Source organism: Pholis gunnellus (genome assembly GCF_910591455.1).
Source record: "Pholis gunnellus genome assembly, chromosome: 15".
Classification (NCBI taxonomy): domain Eukaryota; kingdom Metazoa; phylum Chordata; class Actinopteri; order Perciformes; family Pholidae; genus Pholis; species Pholis gunnellus.
Window position 1 is genome coordinate 16,518,282 of NC_136542.1, and position 21,392 is coordinate 16,539,673.

At 43.3% G+C, this 21,392-nt stretch overlaps 1 protein-coding gene across 1 annotated transcript in view; it reads left to right on the forward strand.

Moving 5' to 3' along the window:
* The first annotated feature begins 868 nt into the window (after nucleotides 1–868).
* The window catches only part of syne3 (spectrin repeat containing, nuclear envelope family member 3), a 34,086-nt gene continuing 13,562 nt past the window's right edge, over nucleotides 869–21,392 (forward strand). The window contains exons 1-13 of the mRNA XM_079175271.1: nucleotides 869–941; nucleotides 2,810–2,967; nucleotides 3,471–3,643; nucleotides 3,947–4,256; nucleotides 6,211–6,366; nucleotides 6,615–6,974; nucleotides 11,571–11,707; nucleotides 13,460–13,634; nucleotides 15,261–15,443; nucleotides 15,887–16,030; nucleotides 17,553–17,687; nucleotides 18,353–18,514; nucleotides 20,978–21,150. Coding sequence (XP_079031397.1) covers nucleotides 2,824–2,967; nucleotides 3,471–3,643; nucleotides 3,947–4,256; nucleotides 6,211–6,366; nucleotides 6,615–6,974; nucleotides 11,571–11,707; nucleotides 13,460–13,634; nucleotides 15,261–15,443; nucleotides 15,887–16,030; nucleotides 17,553–17,687; nucleotides 18,353–18,514; nucleotides 20,978–21,150 — 2,252 coding nt within the window. The 5' untranslated portion in view covers nucleotides 869–941; nucleotides 2,810–2,823. The remainder of the gene's footprint in view (nucleotides 942–2,809; nucleotides 2,968–3,470; nucleotides 3,644–3,946; nucleotides 4,257–6,210; nucleotides 6,367–6,614; nucleotides 6,975–11,570; nucleotides 11,708–13,459; nucleotides 13,635–15,260; nucleotides 15,444–15,886; nucleotides 16,031–17,552; nucleotides 17,688–18,352; nucleotides 18,515–20,977; nucleotides 21,151–21,392) is intronic.

Sequence of the window (21,392 nt, forward strand, 5' to 3'; positions counted from 1 at the left end):
ATAGCAAGAAGCACTCGCATCTTTCTTTCCCTCCTTGTCAGGAGGCTAAATTGTAAGATAAGAAGCCATGGATGTCTGGTTGCTATTACAACCTCATTACATAGTTTCCAGCAGAACCTTCCCTATCGGATATACTGTAGATGTTTAGTAACGCACAGATTTATTTATTTATGAGGACAAACACAAGTTGTAACCGATAACAAATTGTATATACATATATATATTACACATATATATGTGTGTGTGTCTTATTTTGGAGGAAGCTTCTTTAATGGCTATCATTGACTTGAGCCTGTAACGGTCATTGTTTTAGGGGAATACATCAATCAATTCACAATACATGACAGGAAAAATATTAAGCCTTCTATGTATTTATAAATCCTTAATAAGAATAATTTGTGGTAAAACATGTGAAATCCCCCAATAATTGGAAAATACCATACCTTAGGGTAGCCCAGAATTTCTGAGTATTATAGGCCTAAAGGTGCTATATCTTTTTAAAGTGTTTCTTTCATTATTTATTTATCATCATATTTAGTTTTAAAAGGATAATAACGTACCGTTTAATCCATTATTTGCAGTGTTACAGTAATGTACATCCACAGCGCCCTTGTTGCATCACTTCAGTGTTATTGTTAAGTGGTTGTTATTTTTATTGCACGTGAAACGCATTGTACTGTGTTTAGATCGTTTCTGTGTACGTTGCTCTTTCCCCGTACACCGAAAGATTTTTTTTTTTTAGTAATAATCGAAGCTTGTTTCTGTTGTAATGTCGGGTCGTACTGTATTTTACAAGGAGTCATTGAAGGCAGCATGAAAGTGTGCGATGACTCCAGCCCCCAGTGCCTCGGCTCTACTTCCTGTGCCACAACTTCACTGTACACAATACAGCAGGACAGCGTTCACCGTAGAGGCAGCTCTCACCTGATGAACACAAAGCCGTAAGTGTTTTTATTCCTATCGAGCCGTACTTGACCAATAGAACTGCACCGTTGTTCGGCTAGCTTAACGATAGGCCTATCTCCATCTGTACGTGGGAACTCCGTGGAGCCTCTCGTGCTTATATTAAGTTACTGGACTATAATGAGCTGTGGAGATACGGGTCTGTGGTATAGACCGTCTTTTGGGATATTCACCGTAAACCAGTTACGTTGACTCTTCAGCCTTGAATTAGCATAGCATATAGGTCGTTAATAACAGACTGAAGTTCCATGTTTAAACTATTAGACTTTAGTGAAAAACGGGCACGGTAACCGCAGTTTGCATGACAAGCAAACAGAGTGAATATGACCGCTGACGGTGGCACGTGTGAGTGAACTGGATTAAGGTTTGTGTTAATGCGCGAGTTTACTGCACGAGCTGTCAAAGTGAGGGGGGAGGGGCTTCACTGTGCATAAACAGACTGCAACGGTCGCTACAATACAATTCAAACAAAGATTAACTTTACTCTTCTCAGATGGAGAGGACTGTAAGCTGTCATGGCGCATGTTTACAGCGTTTCTTCTGTTTGTACAGGTGTTACAAACATGTAGACCATATGTGAGTTTGTTCAAGGAGTTCAAAGAGAAAGAGAGAGAGAGCGTGACAGAGAGAAAGGCAAGTAGAAGTTCTACATAGGTGCTCGTGAATTCCAAAAGAGAAAATGATAGACTGTTTAAACTAGACTATTACAAATGAAAACATTAAAAAACAACTAGAAAGTATGAGCATGAGACATTTTGATTTTGAAGTATACTTATATATATTATATAGACAACAAAACGAACTGTTTTGTTGTGTTTCACTGAGAAAAAGGAGTTCCTCATATGACCAAGTTTCAAGAGTCTGAGGCAAAACGAGCAGACAGAAGGAATGTCGCGGTGCTGGGAGGAATGAGTCACGAGGAGAATGTTTTATTTTCCCTCTAAGAAATGATGCGGTCGCTCTTTGTGCTCCTCCCATACATCTGACTGCAGACTCTTTACTAGCGTCACCTCTGCCTCTGTCCCAAGGCACACTGAGTTTCATCTTACTGCTCTCTATGCAGTCAGGAATTCCTGGAATTGTGCCATTACCATGTTCTTGAAAAATGTACATAACAAGACAAGAGGACAAGTTATTTCAATTTCTTCCAAAAGTATGAAATGTAATATCCAGTATACACAGGAGATGGACACAAATACATGCCTTGGGCCAGGGGGTTTCCAGACCGTGTGGTAGAGTTGCATGATCAGTCACAACAAAGTGTGCCTGCTGGTTTTTTATCACACAAACACACAGTTTTGTAAAATTCTTCTTGTGATTTCTAGTGAGAGAGAGAGAGAGTTGCTTTTTTTCGGGGGACACGCGAGAGGCAGATTTTTTAAAAAGAATGAAATAGTGTAAACTTTTCATTTAAGATATTAAAATCAATCTATTTAATAGCAATGTCTCCTCTGTTCAAACTATGCTCCTATTTCAAAGTCTGTGTGTGCTTGGTGCAACAATATCACTGCATCATGGCTATTGTCTTATCTTCAAATGTCACAATCCAAATCATATGCAGAACTAGGGCTGGAACGAATGGTTGGAAGTATGTTTTTATGGAATGAAATATCCTGCTTCAACCCATATGTGTTCACATTGTTCATCCCTGGCATGGGACAAGCTCCACTTAACACTGGATCCTACATGTCCCATGATGCTACCATGATGAACTCTTTATTAGGCCCCGCCTACTTTGTAAACGCCAATGTCTTTTCAAATTCCACGCTCCCAGTTTCTAACACAGGCTTTTTTGTTTCTTGACTGGCCTGCTGACACAGACGCTTACTTCTGTTCTTCTCTTCAGCCCGAGGACTGGCCATGACGCAGCAGGAGCAGCAGGAGTTCACGGAGAGCCTGGAAGCGGCCCTCTCCTGGATGCGGGCCGTCCAGGAGAGGCTGAAGGCCAATGACAACACCCAGGGACCCCGTGACGCCCTGGAGGGCCGACTCCGGGAAACGGAGGTGAGATACTTCCTGACCCTTCACTTCTGACCCCTGCTGCCACTTTAGTACTCTGTCAGTAGACTCCAGTGTTTGTGGGATCCTTTATTAGGGACCAATGTCTACTTACATTCTAGTAGTAGTAGAAATCATGTGACGCTGTCCTCAGTCATGAGAAGGTGAATAAAACAATGCTGAATACAATACTTCAATATACTTATATGTAATCTTTAAAAGGTCTGACAATTGAAATAAATGGGTTTTCTGGGATTTCTTTGGTTCATAGAAGATGACACTTTAATGATCTTCTTTAGGAGAAATGTGAGCAGCATACATGATGAAAATGCTAAAAATGTTCTCTCGTGTCAAAGATGCTAGGCAGGAAGAGTGACAGATAATGTGGTCTTCATTTTGAGACGTATTAGCAGTAATGATGCACGTTGTGAGAGAAAGCTGCTCCCAGTCACTGTACCACATGAGAGGTTTGATGATGCTTTTTATGTTGTGCTCTACTGAATGTGTAGAAGATCCATCACTCGCAGCATGAGGGTCTTGTGAAGGTGGACATGACGCTGGTGGCAGCTGAGAACCTTTTGCAGAGCGGAGACGAAGAGCTGAGAAACGACACCCACGCTAAGCTCAAAGACATGAAAGGCCTGTGGGAGGAGACCAGCACCTATATCATCCACTGTCACAGGTGCTGCCCTACTCACTGCACACCTCAGGTGGACTGTGTGTGTGTGTGTGTGTGTGTCGTGATTCGTAAACTAAACTACGATTGTCTTTAAAGTTGGTAAATTAGAAAAATAGATCGTATTTATTGCCTCCACACGGCTCAACATAGCGATGGCTGAGCCAACGGCGCTATTGGCACTCACAGTGTAAGCAAAGCTAACATTGGTGACAGAGACAGTGTTCACCTGAGGGGGAATGGGACGGTGGGGGCCATGTTTCCGTGCTACAGGCTAACTCTTCTTCATGTGTCTCACCTCACACCCAGTCGCATAGAGTGGGTGTGGCTCCACTGGGGCGAGTACTTGAAGGCCTACGAGGAGTTTGAGCTGTGGCTGACGAGCCGGCAGCGCGGCCTGGACGTCGTGGTGGAGCTGCAGTTGGGGCTGAAGGAGAAGCTCTGGCAGGTGGACCAGCAGAGGGTGGTGGTGAGCGACATCCACAGCCAGGCGGTGCTCCTGGAGAGGCTGCTGGACGAGGCCGCCGCACTGCACAACAGAACCCAGGACCCCAGCGTGGCGCCCCAGGCCCAGGAGAGGCTGCAGGAGGCCTACAACGATGTCAGAGACAGAGCTGAGGTGAGGCGCTTGTGTGTGTGGGGTCAGACTCTACTGCAGTACATCCTATTGCATACCTACATGGAAGGTGTGCGTACGCTCAGAGCCAACAGATGTGTGTTTGCTGCAAATCAAACAAGCAAAGTGACTTTCATGCATCGTGAGTCCATCTCCTACAGTACTGCCATCAAATGTAAACATGAGAGCAGACTAGAGATGTTCCTGACTACAAATTTAGTGTTCACACAGTCTGTGTTTTCATGTGTAAAGCCCGTCACACACACACACACACACACACACACACACACACACACACACACCTGCATGAATATATCACCACTTGCCAGTTGTTGGTGGTTGCCGGTTGGATAATCTCACCATATGGCCCAGCCGTAGTTATTTTGCTTGACTTTGGAACCAAGTTCCAACTCAATTCCAACATCGATTCTAATTTGTTCACGTCTCGTTGACGGCTGCTGTAGTAGCTGTAGTAGTAGTACGAGTATGCAAATGAGTATTTTATTATGGGCCAGTAATCTACTTTTAACTTTGCCACGTTTGCTATTTATACCTTCGTTACAACTCGTCTGTTATCTGTTATGCATTTTGCCTGCATTAACCGGAATGAGCTGTGTGCTCGAGCTTATGTCTTGAACAGGACTTAGTCTTGCCTCAGACTCAACTGCACCAGGTCTTGGACTTGACTTTGGCTCAACTAAGTCGTTCTAGTGGTTTAATGCTCGTGCATATCAGTGATCGGGGTCTTGCACTCTTGCACAAGTTCGGTCAGAGCCTTGCACCCAGTCTGTGGCAGCTCTGCTCATGCTAATGCAAAGCTGGTGGTTTATGTAAAAAATGCACACAGGTCAGCTGGTACACTGTGTGTGGAATAATACTTTAAGCACATGAGGAGAAAAGACAAGTACATGAATAAAGTAAACACACTGGTAGAAGAAAAAGAAAATGAGCCATGCAGTGAAAGCATGTGGGTCCTCTGGTTAGAATGAGGAACTGTGTCTTTGTAACAGGAAGCACGGAGCTTGATAAACGCTTGCAGATGAAATGCCAGTGGCTTTTGTTCAGCTCTCATTCTTGGCTTCCACCACACACACACACACACACACACACACACACACACACACACACACACACACACACACACACACAGTACACATGTTGACTAGGTTTTGCGAGGGATGGAAGGGAACAGGGATTGTGGCGGTGAGGTTCAAAGGATGAAATGTTTTTTCACTGATGATGGTGTGGGAGAGGCTGTTTGTGGGATTTGCATTATGTTTGAATCAAAGTGAGTGTACAGTATGTGCCCACAAATCAGTGATCCCTTGGCTTAATTTACATCCCACAGCAAGCATTTCAAACTGTAATTCATGTTCGCTCCTTCTGTACTTTACTCTTTGTATGAGCGTATCCCTCAGCCACACAACAGTAAATACATTTGATATTCATTCTGTGTCTATATTGAATCTGCAAAGGGAGCGAACAGTTTACTGTTTAATCAATTTCATTCAGAGTAGAGATATTGCTGGATTAGTCAACATGATCAAATACATGCCAGCTGCCACACAATGAGACGGCTCTTCCTCTTCCTTCTCCAGACAGCTCATTACATCACATTACAGTCATTTAGCAGATGCTTTCATCCAAAGCGACCTACAGATTCCATCATATTTCTACACCGTAGGCACAGCTACGGGAGCTATTTTGGGATAAAGTGTCTTGCTCAAGGACACAACGACATGCGACTAGTGGAGCCTGAGCCGGGGATCGAACCGCCGATTGAAAGACGGCCCTGCTATCCACTTCACCACAGTCGCCCTCTCAAGCATCATGTAGTAACAGACAACAGCTCTCAGTCTCACAGGAGAATACTAATTCGTATTCACGCTCAGATACCCACGTGTGAAGTCTGTAATGTGTGTTGAAAGGTCTGCTAAAATGTCTCCTGCTGCGCTAGGAGCGTCTGTCGCTGCTTCAGAAGATCGCTGAGGAGCACCAGACATACCAAGGCTGCGTTCAGAGGTTCCAGTCCTGGCTGCTGTCAAAGACCAAGGAGCTCACTGATCTAATGGAGAGGGAGGATACCTCCGAGAACAAGCTCAAAGCCTTACAGGTGAGACTGAATAAACAAACCTGTAATAGTTTGAGTAAATATGCTGTGTAAAATGTACTTTTATGAACTAAAAGTACCAACCAAATGAAAAGTAGACACAACTATCCTCACAAGTCACAAGTACTTCATGTTATAGAGAAATACTTCTTTTGATTTGAAACCAAGTCGAATATATTTTTTCCACCTGTACCTTTGGAATCCAAGCCAACACATGAATTGTAATGCTTCTTCTTCTGCCCCCGTGTCAGGCTCTGGATGACAGTGTCGCCGGCGAGGAGAAGACCCTGCAGCATATCGAGGGAGTGGCAGAGGCGGTGAGGGGCAACACCTCTCCCTCTGGGGCGGAGATGGTGATGGAGGAGGCCGAGGAGCTGAGGCTGGGCTGGCAGAGGCTGAGGCAGGGCCTGTGTGAGTCTGAGGAGGGCCTGCGCTCCAGCCTGGACTCCCACAGTCAGTACATGGCCAGATGCCAGCGGCTGGGAGAAGACATCGGCCAGCTCAGGGTGCTGCTGCAGGGGCTGGACCAGGAACTGGAGGAGGGCCGTGAGGCTAGGGATCGCACTGACCGGACCGAGGAGCAGATGGAGGGCCAGTGGAGGAAATACACGGTACGGTTTTTTAAACATATCTGCCGTCTTATAAAGTTTAGTGGAAGTTTTCTAGATGCAAGCCGTAGCCCCGCCCTAAAGCATACCCTGCTTTATGGTCTGTTTGACTCTAAATGGACCATCATTTACTAAATGAACATCATGCTGTATTGAAGAAGACTTGAAACTAGAGATTGAGACCATAAACTCATGTTTACAATGTTTACTGAGGTAATAAATCAAGAGAGAAGTAGAGTCATTTTCTCATAGACTTCTATACAACCAGAGGAGTCACCCCCTGGTGGACACTAGAGAGAATGCAGCTTTAAGGCACTTCTGCATTGGCTTCACTTTTCAGACCTGAAGGTTGCCACTTGGTTGAACTCAATACAAGCCAAGATGGATGGTCATTTTCTTTCAAACAATGCTGACACTGGAATGGAACCTATATTGCAACAGTACTGATTTAGTTCGATTAGAACAATTTAGAAGTATGCAGCAACTCTTCCTGCACTAGTTTTGTTATAATTGGCTGCCCTTTACTACTTTTTTCAGATTTTGTCAAATGTATGTTATACAGCAAACTGTTTAACGTAAAGTACAACACAAAACTGTACTGCTCCTCTTGGTAGGGTAGGGCGATATGACGGTTTACTCCCGCTTACATCAGGTTGCACAGATAATCGTACGTAATCGTACGTTGTTGACAGAAAAATACAGTTTATTGGCTGCAGAGGATTTAGAGACTGCCACAACCAGACTCCCCCCCCCCCCCCAGCAAAACAAGGCTCAGCGAACTGATTTAGATTGAACCATATGGCCTTAGTGTGGTAGATTCCAAAAGAATATCACACTTGATATCATGTAGTCTCACTGTCGAAAGAAGAATGTTGTCTGGGCTTTAAACCAATGATCTGATGATCTTTACAGCTGTCAGTGCTGTCAGTGCTGAACTAAATGTTGAAATCAAAAATCCCTAGTATCCTGGTTACTGTAAAGCCTTGTATACACGCAAAAGGTCAGAAATCTAATTTCTCCCCTTCCCCCATCTGTATTTTGGCTTTCTCATTTGAACTGTATTAGTAACAGAATATGCTGCGTCCATTAGTCCTGACTTTTTCTAAACACGAGAATGTAGTTATCTCTTCTTTCATCCAGCCACTCACATGTTACATCCCCTGTCTGCGGTTTTGTTTTCATGCACATGACAAACACCATTGCACCATAAGCACACGTCGACAGTGTTTGTGTAATTACTCTCACTGCCAGAGGGGGCGACAAAGGTTCCACACTGCTGGTTGAAGTATTTCTATTTCCTACTACTTTCTACATCTTCGTGGCAAATACTTTTGACTCTGCTACATTTATCTGAGAGCTTTAGCTACTTTGCAGATTCCGCTTAACACTACAAAATATAATTGATAAATAAGAATAAATAAATAAATTACTTTTTTTTATTAATTAATTATTATATCAATAAGGATTTATTGGCTTTCTCACTACTAGAGGACTCTTGCAGGATATCCCCAGTTGCCATGTTCAGTACTTGATAGTTTGGTATGGTGCTACGGACACATTTAGAAACAAAGGGACTGAGAGTTGATACGTAGCTGTAGGTTTGAATCTTTGCTCATTTCCAGGATACCAAATGTATTTGCACTCCATCTGTCCTCCCACATCTCTTCCTTTCTATTATCCATTCTTCTCTGTGGTTGCACACATTCATTTTCTTTTTCTGTCATGTTGATATCTTCTTTCTGTACCTCTTCTCTTCACATAAACATCATTGCTCCTCTAGTCCCTCTCAGAGCTGATACTACCTACGTGCCCTGACATGATGACTCTCGACTGGATTCTTTTTCTCCATCACAGTATATTTTACAACCTATCTCACCTTCCTGGCTGTCAGTGAAGCTGCTCTATCACTTTAGTGGATCCACTGAATGAGTGCCTCTCAGAGAGGTGTGGCACAATCCCAGTCAGATTACTATTTCTACCACTGCGACAACCATCCATCTCTTTGTCTGCCTGTGGATTGATAAGCAGCATTGTTTGGCAGAAAAGTGGGCATGAACGTGACAAGCATTGTCTCCATAGAATTGAGCTTTCGTACGTTTTCAGACACACGTTTGCACCGTGTGATGGATAAAGGGCAGAATCGGCAGGAGACAGAGAATTCACAGTTCAAAGAGAATCTTTCAGCTCCTGTGGACCTGTGGAGCTGCTTCGGTTGGGTGTGACTGGAATGCTTAACGATCCGGTGGACTCATCTGCTGCAATCTAGACAGGCTGTCACCTCACTGTTTTTAATTTTAGTCTCAGACGTGAAATGGATTGTAAACACCTCACGGTTTATCTATATTTGAGCTGAGATATTCTACTCCTGAGAATTTGCATAAAGTGGTAATGGATAGAAATGCCAAACAGTTATAGGACATTCTCCAGTAAGGGTCCTAACCTTAAAGAAGATACAGTGGTGTGCTTTTATTGAATAAGTGTGTTTAATAATTCATGAGAGCACATGTCAGTTGCTGGAAAGAATGGAGTTTTTCACATTAGCACAGCTGTGCTTTTCAGACACACTCTTTTCACAGGTGTGTCATCGCCAGCTAATCACGGCCGCAGCTGATAAACATCATTATGGCTACGCTTCATTTAACTCTGCCGGTTAGCCGACGGCCAATGATAACACGGTCGGTGCTTTTGTCCTTGACACACCTGAAGCAAACTTACTTGTCGTAATTATCTGCAGCTGTGTCATTCTGTCCACCGTGAAGTGACATCAGTAATGTTCGCATTCTATTTACTATGAGCCATTTCCAGGGCTTTGGTATTGTGCATTTCGTTGACTGGCACGTCTAAATGAGACAGAGCCATTGTTGCTTTTGTTAGCGGCACCTGTTGCTCCTCTTGCTATGTAAGTCAAAATATCCACCAAGATGACAAATACAACGAAGGTGGAGGAGCAGCTTAAAGCTGAAAATGCCTTGTTTGCACTACATGCATTTATTTGATATGACTATTTATATGTTAACAGTGTATGCTGTTTACATCGGTGTGGCATTGAAACACAGGAAGGTGTGAAAAGGGTCCATTGGAAGTGTACTGATGCTGCTGTTTCTGATGTGCAAAGTGCTGTGGTGGAAAATATTCCTCTACCCGCTTTGCGTGAGTCTTTTACTGCTGAAATACATAATACCGAAAACCAGGTCGTCTTTTAAGTCTTTATTCTCTGCGCAGAGAAGGTTCAATCGTCACAACAGAATGCGTACAGTCTCAGTGAGGAAGAACCAAGAAACAAGTGAACAAGCTTTCTTTATACAGAATGAGCAAAGGTGGGGCCGATGGCCGATGTTACAGACATGTTGGTCTCAGACTGAAAACAAACGGTTAGCAACCAAACCCAGCGGCCCAAAGGCCTTGGTGCTGGAACATTCTCATACAACACAGTTAGTTATCTTTGTGAACAGAGAGGGAGGATTCTTCTTCTGCACAACAGAGACACGGTGAAGTTCAACAAAGTTCAGAGCAAAATTACTTATGCATGAATACAATATACTGAGTAGAAATATATACTACGTAAGTAGAAATATATACTACGTGAAAAATGACCATTACAGTGCAAAGATGACAGCTTTTTATTGTGCATTCTGGGATTTTATTTCTGGAGCTGATAAACAAAACGTCTAGAACTATTTGGCGTCATGCTGCATTCATGCATAGGAAGACCAAGATCATTCCAAGATGGTTACCCCCCCACTGTTAGCCTTGTAGTCACCCCAAGTAAAAGGCCTAAATTAGCGATTTTTGTTGAGTTACATATTTGTCACAATTCAAAGTGTATTCTTGTATCTTTTTACATTTATATAAATCGTAATTTATTTATGTGTGCATTGGAATGTATTTGTGAATCGTTCTGCGTGCATTTGTGAGACTTTCTGTGTGCATTTGTGAGTCATTCTGTGTGCATTTTCAATCATTGAGACTGATCTGACCCCATAAAATGACCTGGCTACGCCATTGGTCGACACATGAAATACCATTTAACTCGTGCACGAGGTGTATGATGGTCACAGAAATGCATGGCCGCGTCAACCAGAGTCCTGCCAGAACCCTCGACATGCGTCAACATGCGAGGGCCCGATCAATGCTGCTTGCAGCTTTAATTCATTTATTCATTTTCCCTGAACAGAGCCTGAACACATCATAATGTAACTGAACGGAATCTCCGTTCATTAGCCGTTACCGGTGCTGCTAACGTTACTAGCTCTTCTGTCAATTTCAAAATGGAATTGGTTGTTTACAATGTAACATTATCAGGGATCAGTGAAAAGAAAGCATGAATGCCGATGTCCTGATCACACGTTTTACTGAATATCAGATGATAACGATCATTAGTGAAACTTTATTTCACACTGTGATGGTTAACGTTAAACTGTGTCATTAATCATTGGTTCACATGTGCCGAACCGTGAGGGGGGATTGATAATGGTCCGTTACACCACTACATCAAACAGGAGCTTAGCGAGTGTGCAACCTTGAAGTTTGCTGCTGCTGCTGCTGCTGCTGCTGTGGCTTGTGCTCACTTTGCTTGTGTTCCATACGTGTATCTTGCAGGGCGTGAGGAATACTCTGGCAGGGGAGGAGTCCCAAGTGGAGCTACTCAAGGCTCAGCTCAAGGAGCTCTTCAGGTTCTCAGAGGACTCGCGGCACCTCTCTGATGATGTCCTGGCTGTTGTCAAAGAACATCAAAGGTATGTGACAGGACGCTTACCGCTATTGAAAAACCCTGAAAGACAAAACCTTGTGGACCACATGTAGGCCACATAATATCTTAAAACGTCCTCGTTTATCTACTTGTGTGTCGCTAATTCTAAAATAGGAAATATATCTGTGCAAATGTGAATTTCGGATACACATGAAGAATTTGAGTACACCAATAAAACTAGTAAATACCTTACAACTCAAATAAAACAACCATCCCAGTTATCAAAGACTCAGCAGGGAATCCTACACAATCAACTGAAGAAATACATACAATTTTAAGTACTCTGTGCAACCTGTACTCAGCAGAAAATGACACAAACCAGGGTCAGGTAAACCAAGACCTAGTTAACAAACGGTCTGGATCCAATGGGCACTGGCCCACGTTTATGCAAATTCACAGTTGGTGGCAGGATGCACCTGAAAATGTGGTCGAGGAAAGCAGAGAAGACCACAAGCCAAAGCAAACAACGTAGTTTTCAAAAGAAGATAAAAAGGTTGAGGAAATATTTTACGAAGTAGGAAATGTTTTCAACTTAAAACGACATTTCCCCCAAACACTACCTGATAACGATATCCAGTCGCAACGTGTCAACAGAATGAGGTCATTACTCGTGCTTCTCGTGCATTTTAACGATATAAATGACTCAAAATATAATTTTACACATCTGAATTGTATTTCCCTGCAGCAGGATGTCCTACTTAGCTTTTAGTGCTACTTTCAGAGATGTGCGAGGCTTAATGGAGTGCTCTAGTTTTGGATATTTCAAACTCAGACTCGAGTGTGTTGCGCCATGTGTTCCCTGTGCTGGGAGGTCATTATGTTCAAGTGGTGTTTTAGTGAAAACGACTAAAATCAAGTCCAGTGAAGAAAAACAACCCTTTTCATTAAATGTGTACTTTATTTCCAAATAGTTTCGGAATAATTTGTTGCGTTTCCTGGAAAGAGCTGTGTTGTAGTGGGAATTGTAGAAATCATTCAGAGAAATCATTTTAGTGAATCTAGTTAGTTGTCCATCCATGCATTCATTCCATTTTCTGCTGCTTACGTGCAACGTATGCAGACGTTACTCTCACAGCAACGTCTTCCGAAAGACCGAAAGAATGACATCGCTGATAGAAGAGCTTCCTCCGTAGGGGGGCTGGGCTCAGAGATGGGGTGAGGATCTCACACACCAGAGGGAGCTCGGAGTAGAGCCGCTGCTCTTTGGCATTAAAAGGGCGAGTTTGGCATCTGACACCTGGACGCCTCCCTTTAGTTGATTATTCGTGCACATCCAACTGGTAAGAGCCCCCGGGGCAGACCCAGAACACACTTGAGGGATTATCTCATCTGGCCTGGAGTTACCTCGGGATCCTCCTGGAGGGAGCTAGAAAACAATGCTGGGCAGAGGGACATCTGGAATACCCTGGATCCTATGGATGGACATTATAAATGTCAGCTTCTATGTACGTTCAGCATTATTCTAGAGGTTGAATGTTATTGACTGATGTAGGATTGATGCGCCCCACCATTGTGATCGTAAAGAGAACCTGATGGCACCTGTGGGGAGACTTGACGCAGAATATTGAAGTCTCTCACTGTGTAATGATTTACTTTTGTTTTCCTTTGGTACATTCTTTTGGTTTATTATTATTTCTCACATATTACAATGTACGATATCCTAACCACAGCCTTGTAGGTCAGTTTTGTAATTCCATAGTAAAGTTCTCTGTCGTACATTTGTGTGCTCACGTAACAGTGTGAAATGCAGAGCGACGAGGCTGTGTTCAGAGTCCGAGTCGGGGCTGAGAAACATTCTCCAGGACCCGCTGCTGGTCTACGCACAGTGGAGCCACAGGGTCTCTCAGGTTGTGGAGGCCTCCGCTGAGGTCACTGACTTCTCCCACATCGCCATGCTGGTCCAGAGCATAGAGGTAAAACACACACACTTTTCCTTAATGTGGCTATGATTGATGTTTTTTTTAAATAATTATAATGCATGTGTAATGTCTAATGCGAGAGGTGCCAAAGATTTATACTATAGAATTACTATCGAGATGGTTCGATCTCAGCAGCCTGACATAGCATTGCTTGGTTTCTCCCAATAAATCATGATATATAGCCTATTTTGGCATAGATATCAACCTGAAAAACAAATATATTTTTGATTTATTTAACGATCCTCTAAAATCAGCTGGGGGAGGCGAGTAGACACACAGCTGTTTGCAGCTTGCATCTCTCACTGTAACTACGGCTGAAGGCAAAACCATGAAAAGCAAGGAGTTCTGTATGTCTATCAATCTCATCTGTTTCAGGACTCTGCACACACACACACACACACACACAACCTAAACACATGTATCTCGACAAAAAAACAACTACTTCTTAACAAGTTCACCCTATTCATTCTCAAGTCGTCATGAACTTGAACGACAACACTCAGAGCATTAATTAATACAGCATCAAATATAGAGGAGTAAAGTCACATAAGAGACCTGCAGCTGTGACTCTAATTATAAATCAAACATCCTTCCAATGTGCTCCAGCTCTTTCTAAACTACACAGAATACAGAATGCCAGTGGTTGCCACTCATCCATATTCAGTAAAACTGTGAGACAGCTATCGAATGTGATGTCAGGGAGTTTCTGCACTTCATTTCCTCCCTCACAAAGTCGCTTGAATTGGTCTTCAGGCTAATGTGAACACAGCAGGAGCTCTGACAGAAAGCTGTTCAGAGGTACGGCCTCTCTCTCGTGCTCACTCTGTTACCCAATCACATAAAACCATGAGGATGAACAATGTCAATCAGTACCTGCCAGGAGGCAATGTGCTTCCAAGGGTCACCGAGGAGAAGGAAAAGAAAAAGCTCAAAACGTGGAATTCTGCTTTCCTGCTGCCCACACATTTACGTACTCCTAAAAAAAGATCAGAAAGATGTATAACGCTCTAGTTTCAAGTCTACATGTAAAAGAAATGTCAAAGTCAAAGCTTGTGTACTGTGGCAGCGTGTGAGTAGCTATGGGGATTTGTATGGAATAACATTTTATTCAATATTTAATAAATACATGAATATTTAAATGAAATAAAAAAGGAGGCAATACATATATAAATAAATGTGAATATGAATATATGAGTTAATATAGTTCAATAAATAAATAAAAACGTTTATTTTATTATTTTGTTACTACTTTTATATATTTCAGAGGACTTTTATTTATTTTCTTTTATTTTCCCCCTGAAATAAATAAATGGATTTATGAAATAATAGTAAGTTCCCTGAATTAAATAAAATGAGTCCTTTGAAAACTTTTTATTTATTTAACTATATTGCCTCATTTATTTCAGGATTATATTTATTTGTGTACATATTTATATATTTTATATTGAATGACATGGCACTCTATAGATTTGATCTGTAAATGAAATGCACTAATATTCATATTGCACCCTCTTTGTGGCAGCCCCTCAGCAGTGTGGAGCCTTTAAACAGGGGTGGCCTGAGTATAAATTTAATAACAGCAGACTTCATGTGCTCTCCAATGACCTCCTCCGATTCTAGCGTCTGCTGAAGGCCGGTGTCCAGCTGCAGGAGCGTCTCTGCCTGCTGCAGGTGAAGGGCGACCTGCTGGACTCGGTGTTCGGCCCCGAGGGGTCCGACAGCCTGCAGGGCGAGCTGAGTGCCGCCATCCGGAACAGGGAGCTGCTGCACACTCAGCTGCTGCAGAGCAAGAGCAGGCTGCAGGTACTAACATGCTGCTGTCATCCATTTGGCTTCACTGCATCTTCAGTTTGAACGTGTAAAGCGTAAAAAATGTTTTGCTCAATTGAGGAAGTTTTAGCAAATGTTTTGCGCTTGTAATGCGATACTTCATAATGTGCATAAAAGAACCGTGAATGGAAACACAGCTGCGGTGTTATGTCCATAAGGTGAAACACACACACGCCTACACACACACACACACACACACTCAATAATTACACATTATCAGCGCTGTAAATCAAAGTTATCAAATTCAATTTCAAATATAATTCCAAAATAGCATTTGAAGGATATGAGAATAGTTTAGAAAGCCTGAGCTCCTTGTGCAGACCTCATGTTATTATGGAGGAGGTTTAAACAAAGAGGACGTGCTCATGACTGGCTGTGTAAAAGCCCTCTTAACGATTCATCTCCCCCTCTCTCAGGGCTTAATCTCAAGAACCAAGGACTTTGGCGACTCCCATGATCTGATTCGCTCCAAGCTGGCCGCTCTCCGGGACCAACTGATGGCAGCCGACGGCCTCCAGCCTGACATCCTGGCCAAGAAAAGCCAGTCAGACCAGTTCAGGGTGAGTTTAATCCCAGACTAGAGCCCGGCCAAATCAGAGTCCGCTCAAATTGTCAGCCGGAGCACCAGATGGTCTGAGCGCAGTTTTATTGTCGCCTCCTGCAGATTCAGATCACGTGCCATGCAACTTCTCAGAAGTTACAGATGATAGCTGCAGTGCAGAGATCCGAAAATGACTCAGTGTTTTCTGTGTCAGCTTTGTCATATTTATCATATCAATTACACTTATCCTAGCAGCCACTTGTGAACCCATGCGGTAGTGTAGTAATGTGTTTGGCTACCTTCAGGCAGTCATCAGTTCATCACAATCAGCTTTATTGGCCATGTATGTGTACGCATACATGCAATTTGGCTCCGGTTTCCACTCCGCTCTCAATGTACAAACACTATTTTACAATAAACAAGAACAAATATATCCCCCCAAAAAAGTGTATGTATGTATGTATATATATATATACACACACAGAGGGGAGGAGTTGAACAGCTTGTGTCCAGGGTGTGGAGGGTCTGCAGTGATCTTTCCAGCCCGCTTCCTGACTCTGGAGGTGAACAAGTCCAGGATGGAGGGCAGGCTGGAACCAATGATCCTCTCAGCAGACCTGACAGTCCGTTGTAGTCTGTTCCTGTCCTGTTTGGTGGCCGATCCAAACCACACAGTGATATAAGAACAGAGAACAGACTGGATGATGGTGGAGTAAAACAGGATCAGCAGCTCCTGAGGCAAAAGGAAAAAGGCCCAGAAGAGGTTGTACTTCCTGCGCCAGCTCAGGAAGTACAGATCTTTCCCAGCCTCACCTGCTGCGTCCTGTCAGTCAGGAAGTTAGTGATCCAGTGACAGGTGGAGGCTGGCACAGTGAGCTGGGAGAGTTTGGGTTTGAGTATTGCTGGGATGATGGTGTTGAACGCAGAGGTGAAGTCCACAAACCCTTGCATATGTCCCTGGGGAGTCGAGGTGTTGCAGCATGTAGTGCAGTCCTATGTTGACTGCATCATCTACCGACCTGTTTGCATGGTAGGCAAACTACAGGGGGTCCAGCAGGGGCCCTGTGATGTTCTTCAGGTGGGTCAACACCAGTTTCTCAAAGGATTTCATGACCACAGACGTCAGGGAGACAGGCCTGTAGTCATTTAATCCTGTGATGGAGGATTTCTTGGGGGCCGGGATGATCGTGGAGCGTTAGAAGCATGAGGGGACTTCACACAGCTCCAGTGATCGGTTGAAGATCTGTGTGAAGAGGGGGGCTGGCTGGTCAGCACAGACTTTCAGGCAGGAGGGGGACACACCGCCTGGGCCCGGTGCCTTCTTGATCTTTAGTCTGTGAAAGAGTCGACTCACATCCTCTTCACAGATCTTCATCTCACTTAAGTTAGGAAATCGCTGCTTTTAGTGTTGTCAAAGTGATTGATTCATTCATTCATTATGAAAGACTGTACTGCAATATCATACTAAATATGTAGATTAGATATATTTTTTTATAAGTGAACCAACACTTCGTCCCGCTGTGTGTCCTGTGTGTCCTCAGGTGATCCTGAAGGACCTGGAGGACTGTGAGGCCCACATCACAGTGCTGGAGACTCTGGTCTCGTCCAGTCAGAGCAACAGGACTCAGTTGGAGAGGCTCTACGCTGAGTGGAAACACCTGCACAAGGCAGCCAGGGTAAGACACCAATCCATCTATTTATGTTAACAATGGACCAAATGGCTGTGTAGTGTCGGGTAAGTGCTCGCTCATTGTGATGAAACAACATAAACTATCTTTTAGCTCGTAGTCTTGAAACGTTACTGCTTTGGTTCAGTCTCTCTCATCAACCTTGTTTCCAACAGCAGCAGGTGACTTTACAAGCTGGTAATACTCGACTGAGCAAAGGGTGAAAATATAATAAATAAAATAAAATATGAAAATATGAAAATTCAATGTCATGTTTATCCTGGCCAAAACATTATTTACTATATCATCAAAATATGCATGAAAGGAAGCCAGACGGCTTTCTCAAGTTACACATGTGAGGAGATCAAGGTTAACCCGATAATGCAAATGCACACGACAAACGTATTGTGAGCAGATGTTACTGTGATCATCACATCCTTATAACCTAAGTTCCTGCGGTTGAAAAGGGGCTTAATTTTTGTCAAAAGTGACCGAGCACATTAATATGTTACTATTAAACAATTACACAAACTCCAAGGATTGATATTGGTGTCGTAGCAGTTGAGCTGCAAAACAATAATGGAATGGAAAGTTACTTTTCACATAATGACAGATGTCTCAGATGTTGCCAATACCAATGACTGACCAGCTGACCTCTTGTCTTGTGTTTGCAGGTGAAGGTGCACGAGAGCGAGGAGAGTATCGCAGACCACGAGAACTTCCACGACAGCCTGCTGAACGTAGAGAAGTGGCTGATGATCATGAAGCAGAAGCTGGAGTCCTTCTACAGCCCCTCAGGGGAGTGGAGCGTAGAGGGCCGCCAGCACGAAGCTCAGGTGTGTGTGTGTGTGTGTGTTCTTGCACCTCACATCTATCTCTATTTATTTCAGGGTTTATTTGAATACTAGGATTCTGTAGGGAACATGTAACATTGTACACATTCATTTGTTTGTCATGACACTTTGTTTGTGTTATGAACACAGAATGTGAAATATTACGAATCAAAAAAAGTGATGTTATTTATTTCAGAATGAGTTTCACAAAGCATGCAGTCATATTTTCACTTCTGTAATTGTTGCTGAGTTTAAATAGCAATGTTCAAGTGATAGCCCCATCTCCAACTGTCGTGCTTCACGAGCCAAAACACGGGTCTGAGCTGTTACTGGCGGTGTGATTGTGCTGGTGAACCCTGGGTCTAATTTCCATGGCGGAACATTCCTTCTGCGCCGTGCCTGCCTGACCAACATGCGAGTGTGTTTCGTTACGATGCATTGAGCAATAAACCCATCACAAAAGATTGCAATGTTGCACTTTGAATATAGTAACAATGTTTTCAATTACGTTCTGTCTGATACGCATCATGCCGTTAACGCTCCGGCCAATCACACGGAACCTTTGACGTCATTAGGATTTCCCGATGGCCTGTGGCCAGTAAAGAGTTATGTTCGTCCAGTAAATACAATCAGCCAAGTGCATAGAGAGCGTGTGGTCGAGCGAGAGAGACAGGCGTTGGGGATTGCAGGAGAAGAGACATTTTCATTAAAGTGGTGATCAATAGTAGGGTTTCAGTTTGGGCATGAATAAACTCCTCAAGTCACAACAACAGAGTAAAAATAACAAGCATTAGGTACTGTGCAAGTCTGAGTCATAAAACTCATGAATTCATTGAAATAGCCTTTTCATTTCATATTATTGTCGTCTATTGTTCTCTGTAAAAGCACTGACGGCAGCTCACAGCGACCTTAGTGCTGGCCCTGACCATGAATACCTCAGAGACTCTTTATAATTACAGTGTTCTTTGTTACACTGAACTATCATCAGCAACGCGGGTCGAGGTTCTTCGCCAATGCATTTCATTAACTCAGAGCATTGACATCCTGTTCAGGAGCACCGCCCTCCTTCAAGCTGCTCCACGGATATCAAATGTTTGTCTCTTGTGTGCAGAAAAGTTTCCTCTTTAGGAATAAAGAAAAGTAGCACCCACCTTATCAGCCTAAAACAGACACCTGGAGTGTACCAGAGAGGAGACGGTGTGTTTGATCATTGAACAGCTGTGCACTGCACCACAGGCAGAAAATGAAGTCTCTTCTTTCTTATCCAGCAGTGACAGAATGAGATTTGCAAAAGCTGCAAATTCAACAATCTGTGACTGTCTGAATCGTCACAGCTGAGTCAGCATTAAACATGAATGTGTAGTCCCTGAAGTATGTGATTAAACCCTAAATCCCCTTTCCTATCAGTTCAACCAGAACGCCCAGATGTCAAACACACACTGCTGAAATCAGCATATCTGATTTGTGATAGCGGGCGGGTTACGTTTATTCTCTGTGGCTATTAGCAAACATCATTTGTGTCTCACTGTATGGTCCTTTATCAACGTTTAAGTCATCTCCTCTATTACAATTTTGCCGTAGACAAAGTACTCTTAGTGTTTTGTTAGGAGGTGTGCCTCTAAACCAAGCCTCAGTCTTCAGTTTGGGGAACAGAGGCTGGTCTCTTTGTAGACTGCTAGCAGCCAGAAAGTTCCATGAGAAGACCCTGAAGAAGTGGTGTTACAACTTTTAACACGCTTACACAGCAAATGAGACTCACACCCGTCATTTACAATCATTCAAGAAAAGCAGCCGTCTGTTATTAGATAGAAATGGAGTATGTCTTCTGTGGTCATTAGTCAGTATGCTCACATGGCCTAATGTTACTCCGTCACTGATTAATCCCACCCGGAAAGTAACAAAACTCGTTGAATTGACAGCTGATTGACAAATGTTCACTTTGTGTCAGGAGTCTGTGAATTTGATTGGATAGAAATTGAAAGAGGTTTACAAAGTGACTTTTTCAAAAGATGCTTTGAAGCTTTAATTAATGAGCCACTCGGTGACGGTAGCTCACGCGCTTCTTGGTGGAGACCCATGTGCTAGATATCAGCACCACAAAAAAATGTCTTTTGGGAAGAGATTTTGAGAAACTGTTGCCGTAAAGATTTAATCTCAAACCAGACCTCAAACCCAAAATGTGTATGAAGCCATCTACCGTGTACTATCGGCTGAGCTGGGCGCTGGATTGTGTCTGTTACTTGGTTAATAGACAAACAGCTGGGCTCACAGACAGACATATGACATTCAGTAAAGATGGGCTGTGACTGGAAGTAATGAAGCACGTGTCATTTTGGACACGTTTTGAAAACCACTTGTAGAGGGATGCAAGGTGTCGCGCCATATGAAGTTCACTACTCAGTAGCAGTTGGTCTCCTCTCTCTCACCACCGCGTCTACTCATGCGCTGCATTGTCCTCGTCCACAGAGAGCACTTGGAGAGTTTCCCGAGAAGGAGCTCCAGCTGCAGCAGATGGAGGTCCAGGGTCAGGGGGTTTTGGAGAGGACCTCGGAGGAGGGACAGGTCCACATTCTGCGAGACATTCAGCGCCTACGAGAGTCCTGGTTTGCCCTGTACAACATGAGTCTCAATCTTCACAGGTACTAGGAATACTTTTTGCATGCTTTTGTCACCTGTTGCTGTTATTTCCACAGATTATGGTTTGAGACGAGGCGTGACGAGGTGTTAACTGTAAAACAGAAAGCTCAAGACATTAGAATAAGAGAATTAAGTCAATGTTAAGGAATGGATCATTCTCAAGCCAAGGTTTTACATGAATTATGTTACATAGACACATTTTTGAATTGTAAACATACATGCATGTTTCATATCAATACTGTAT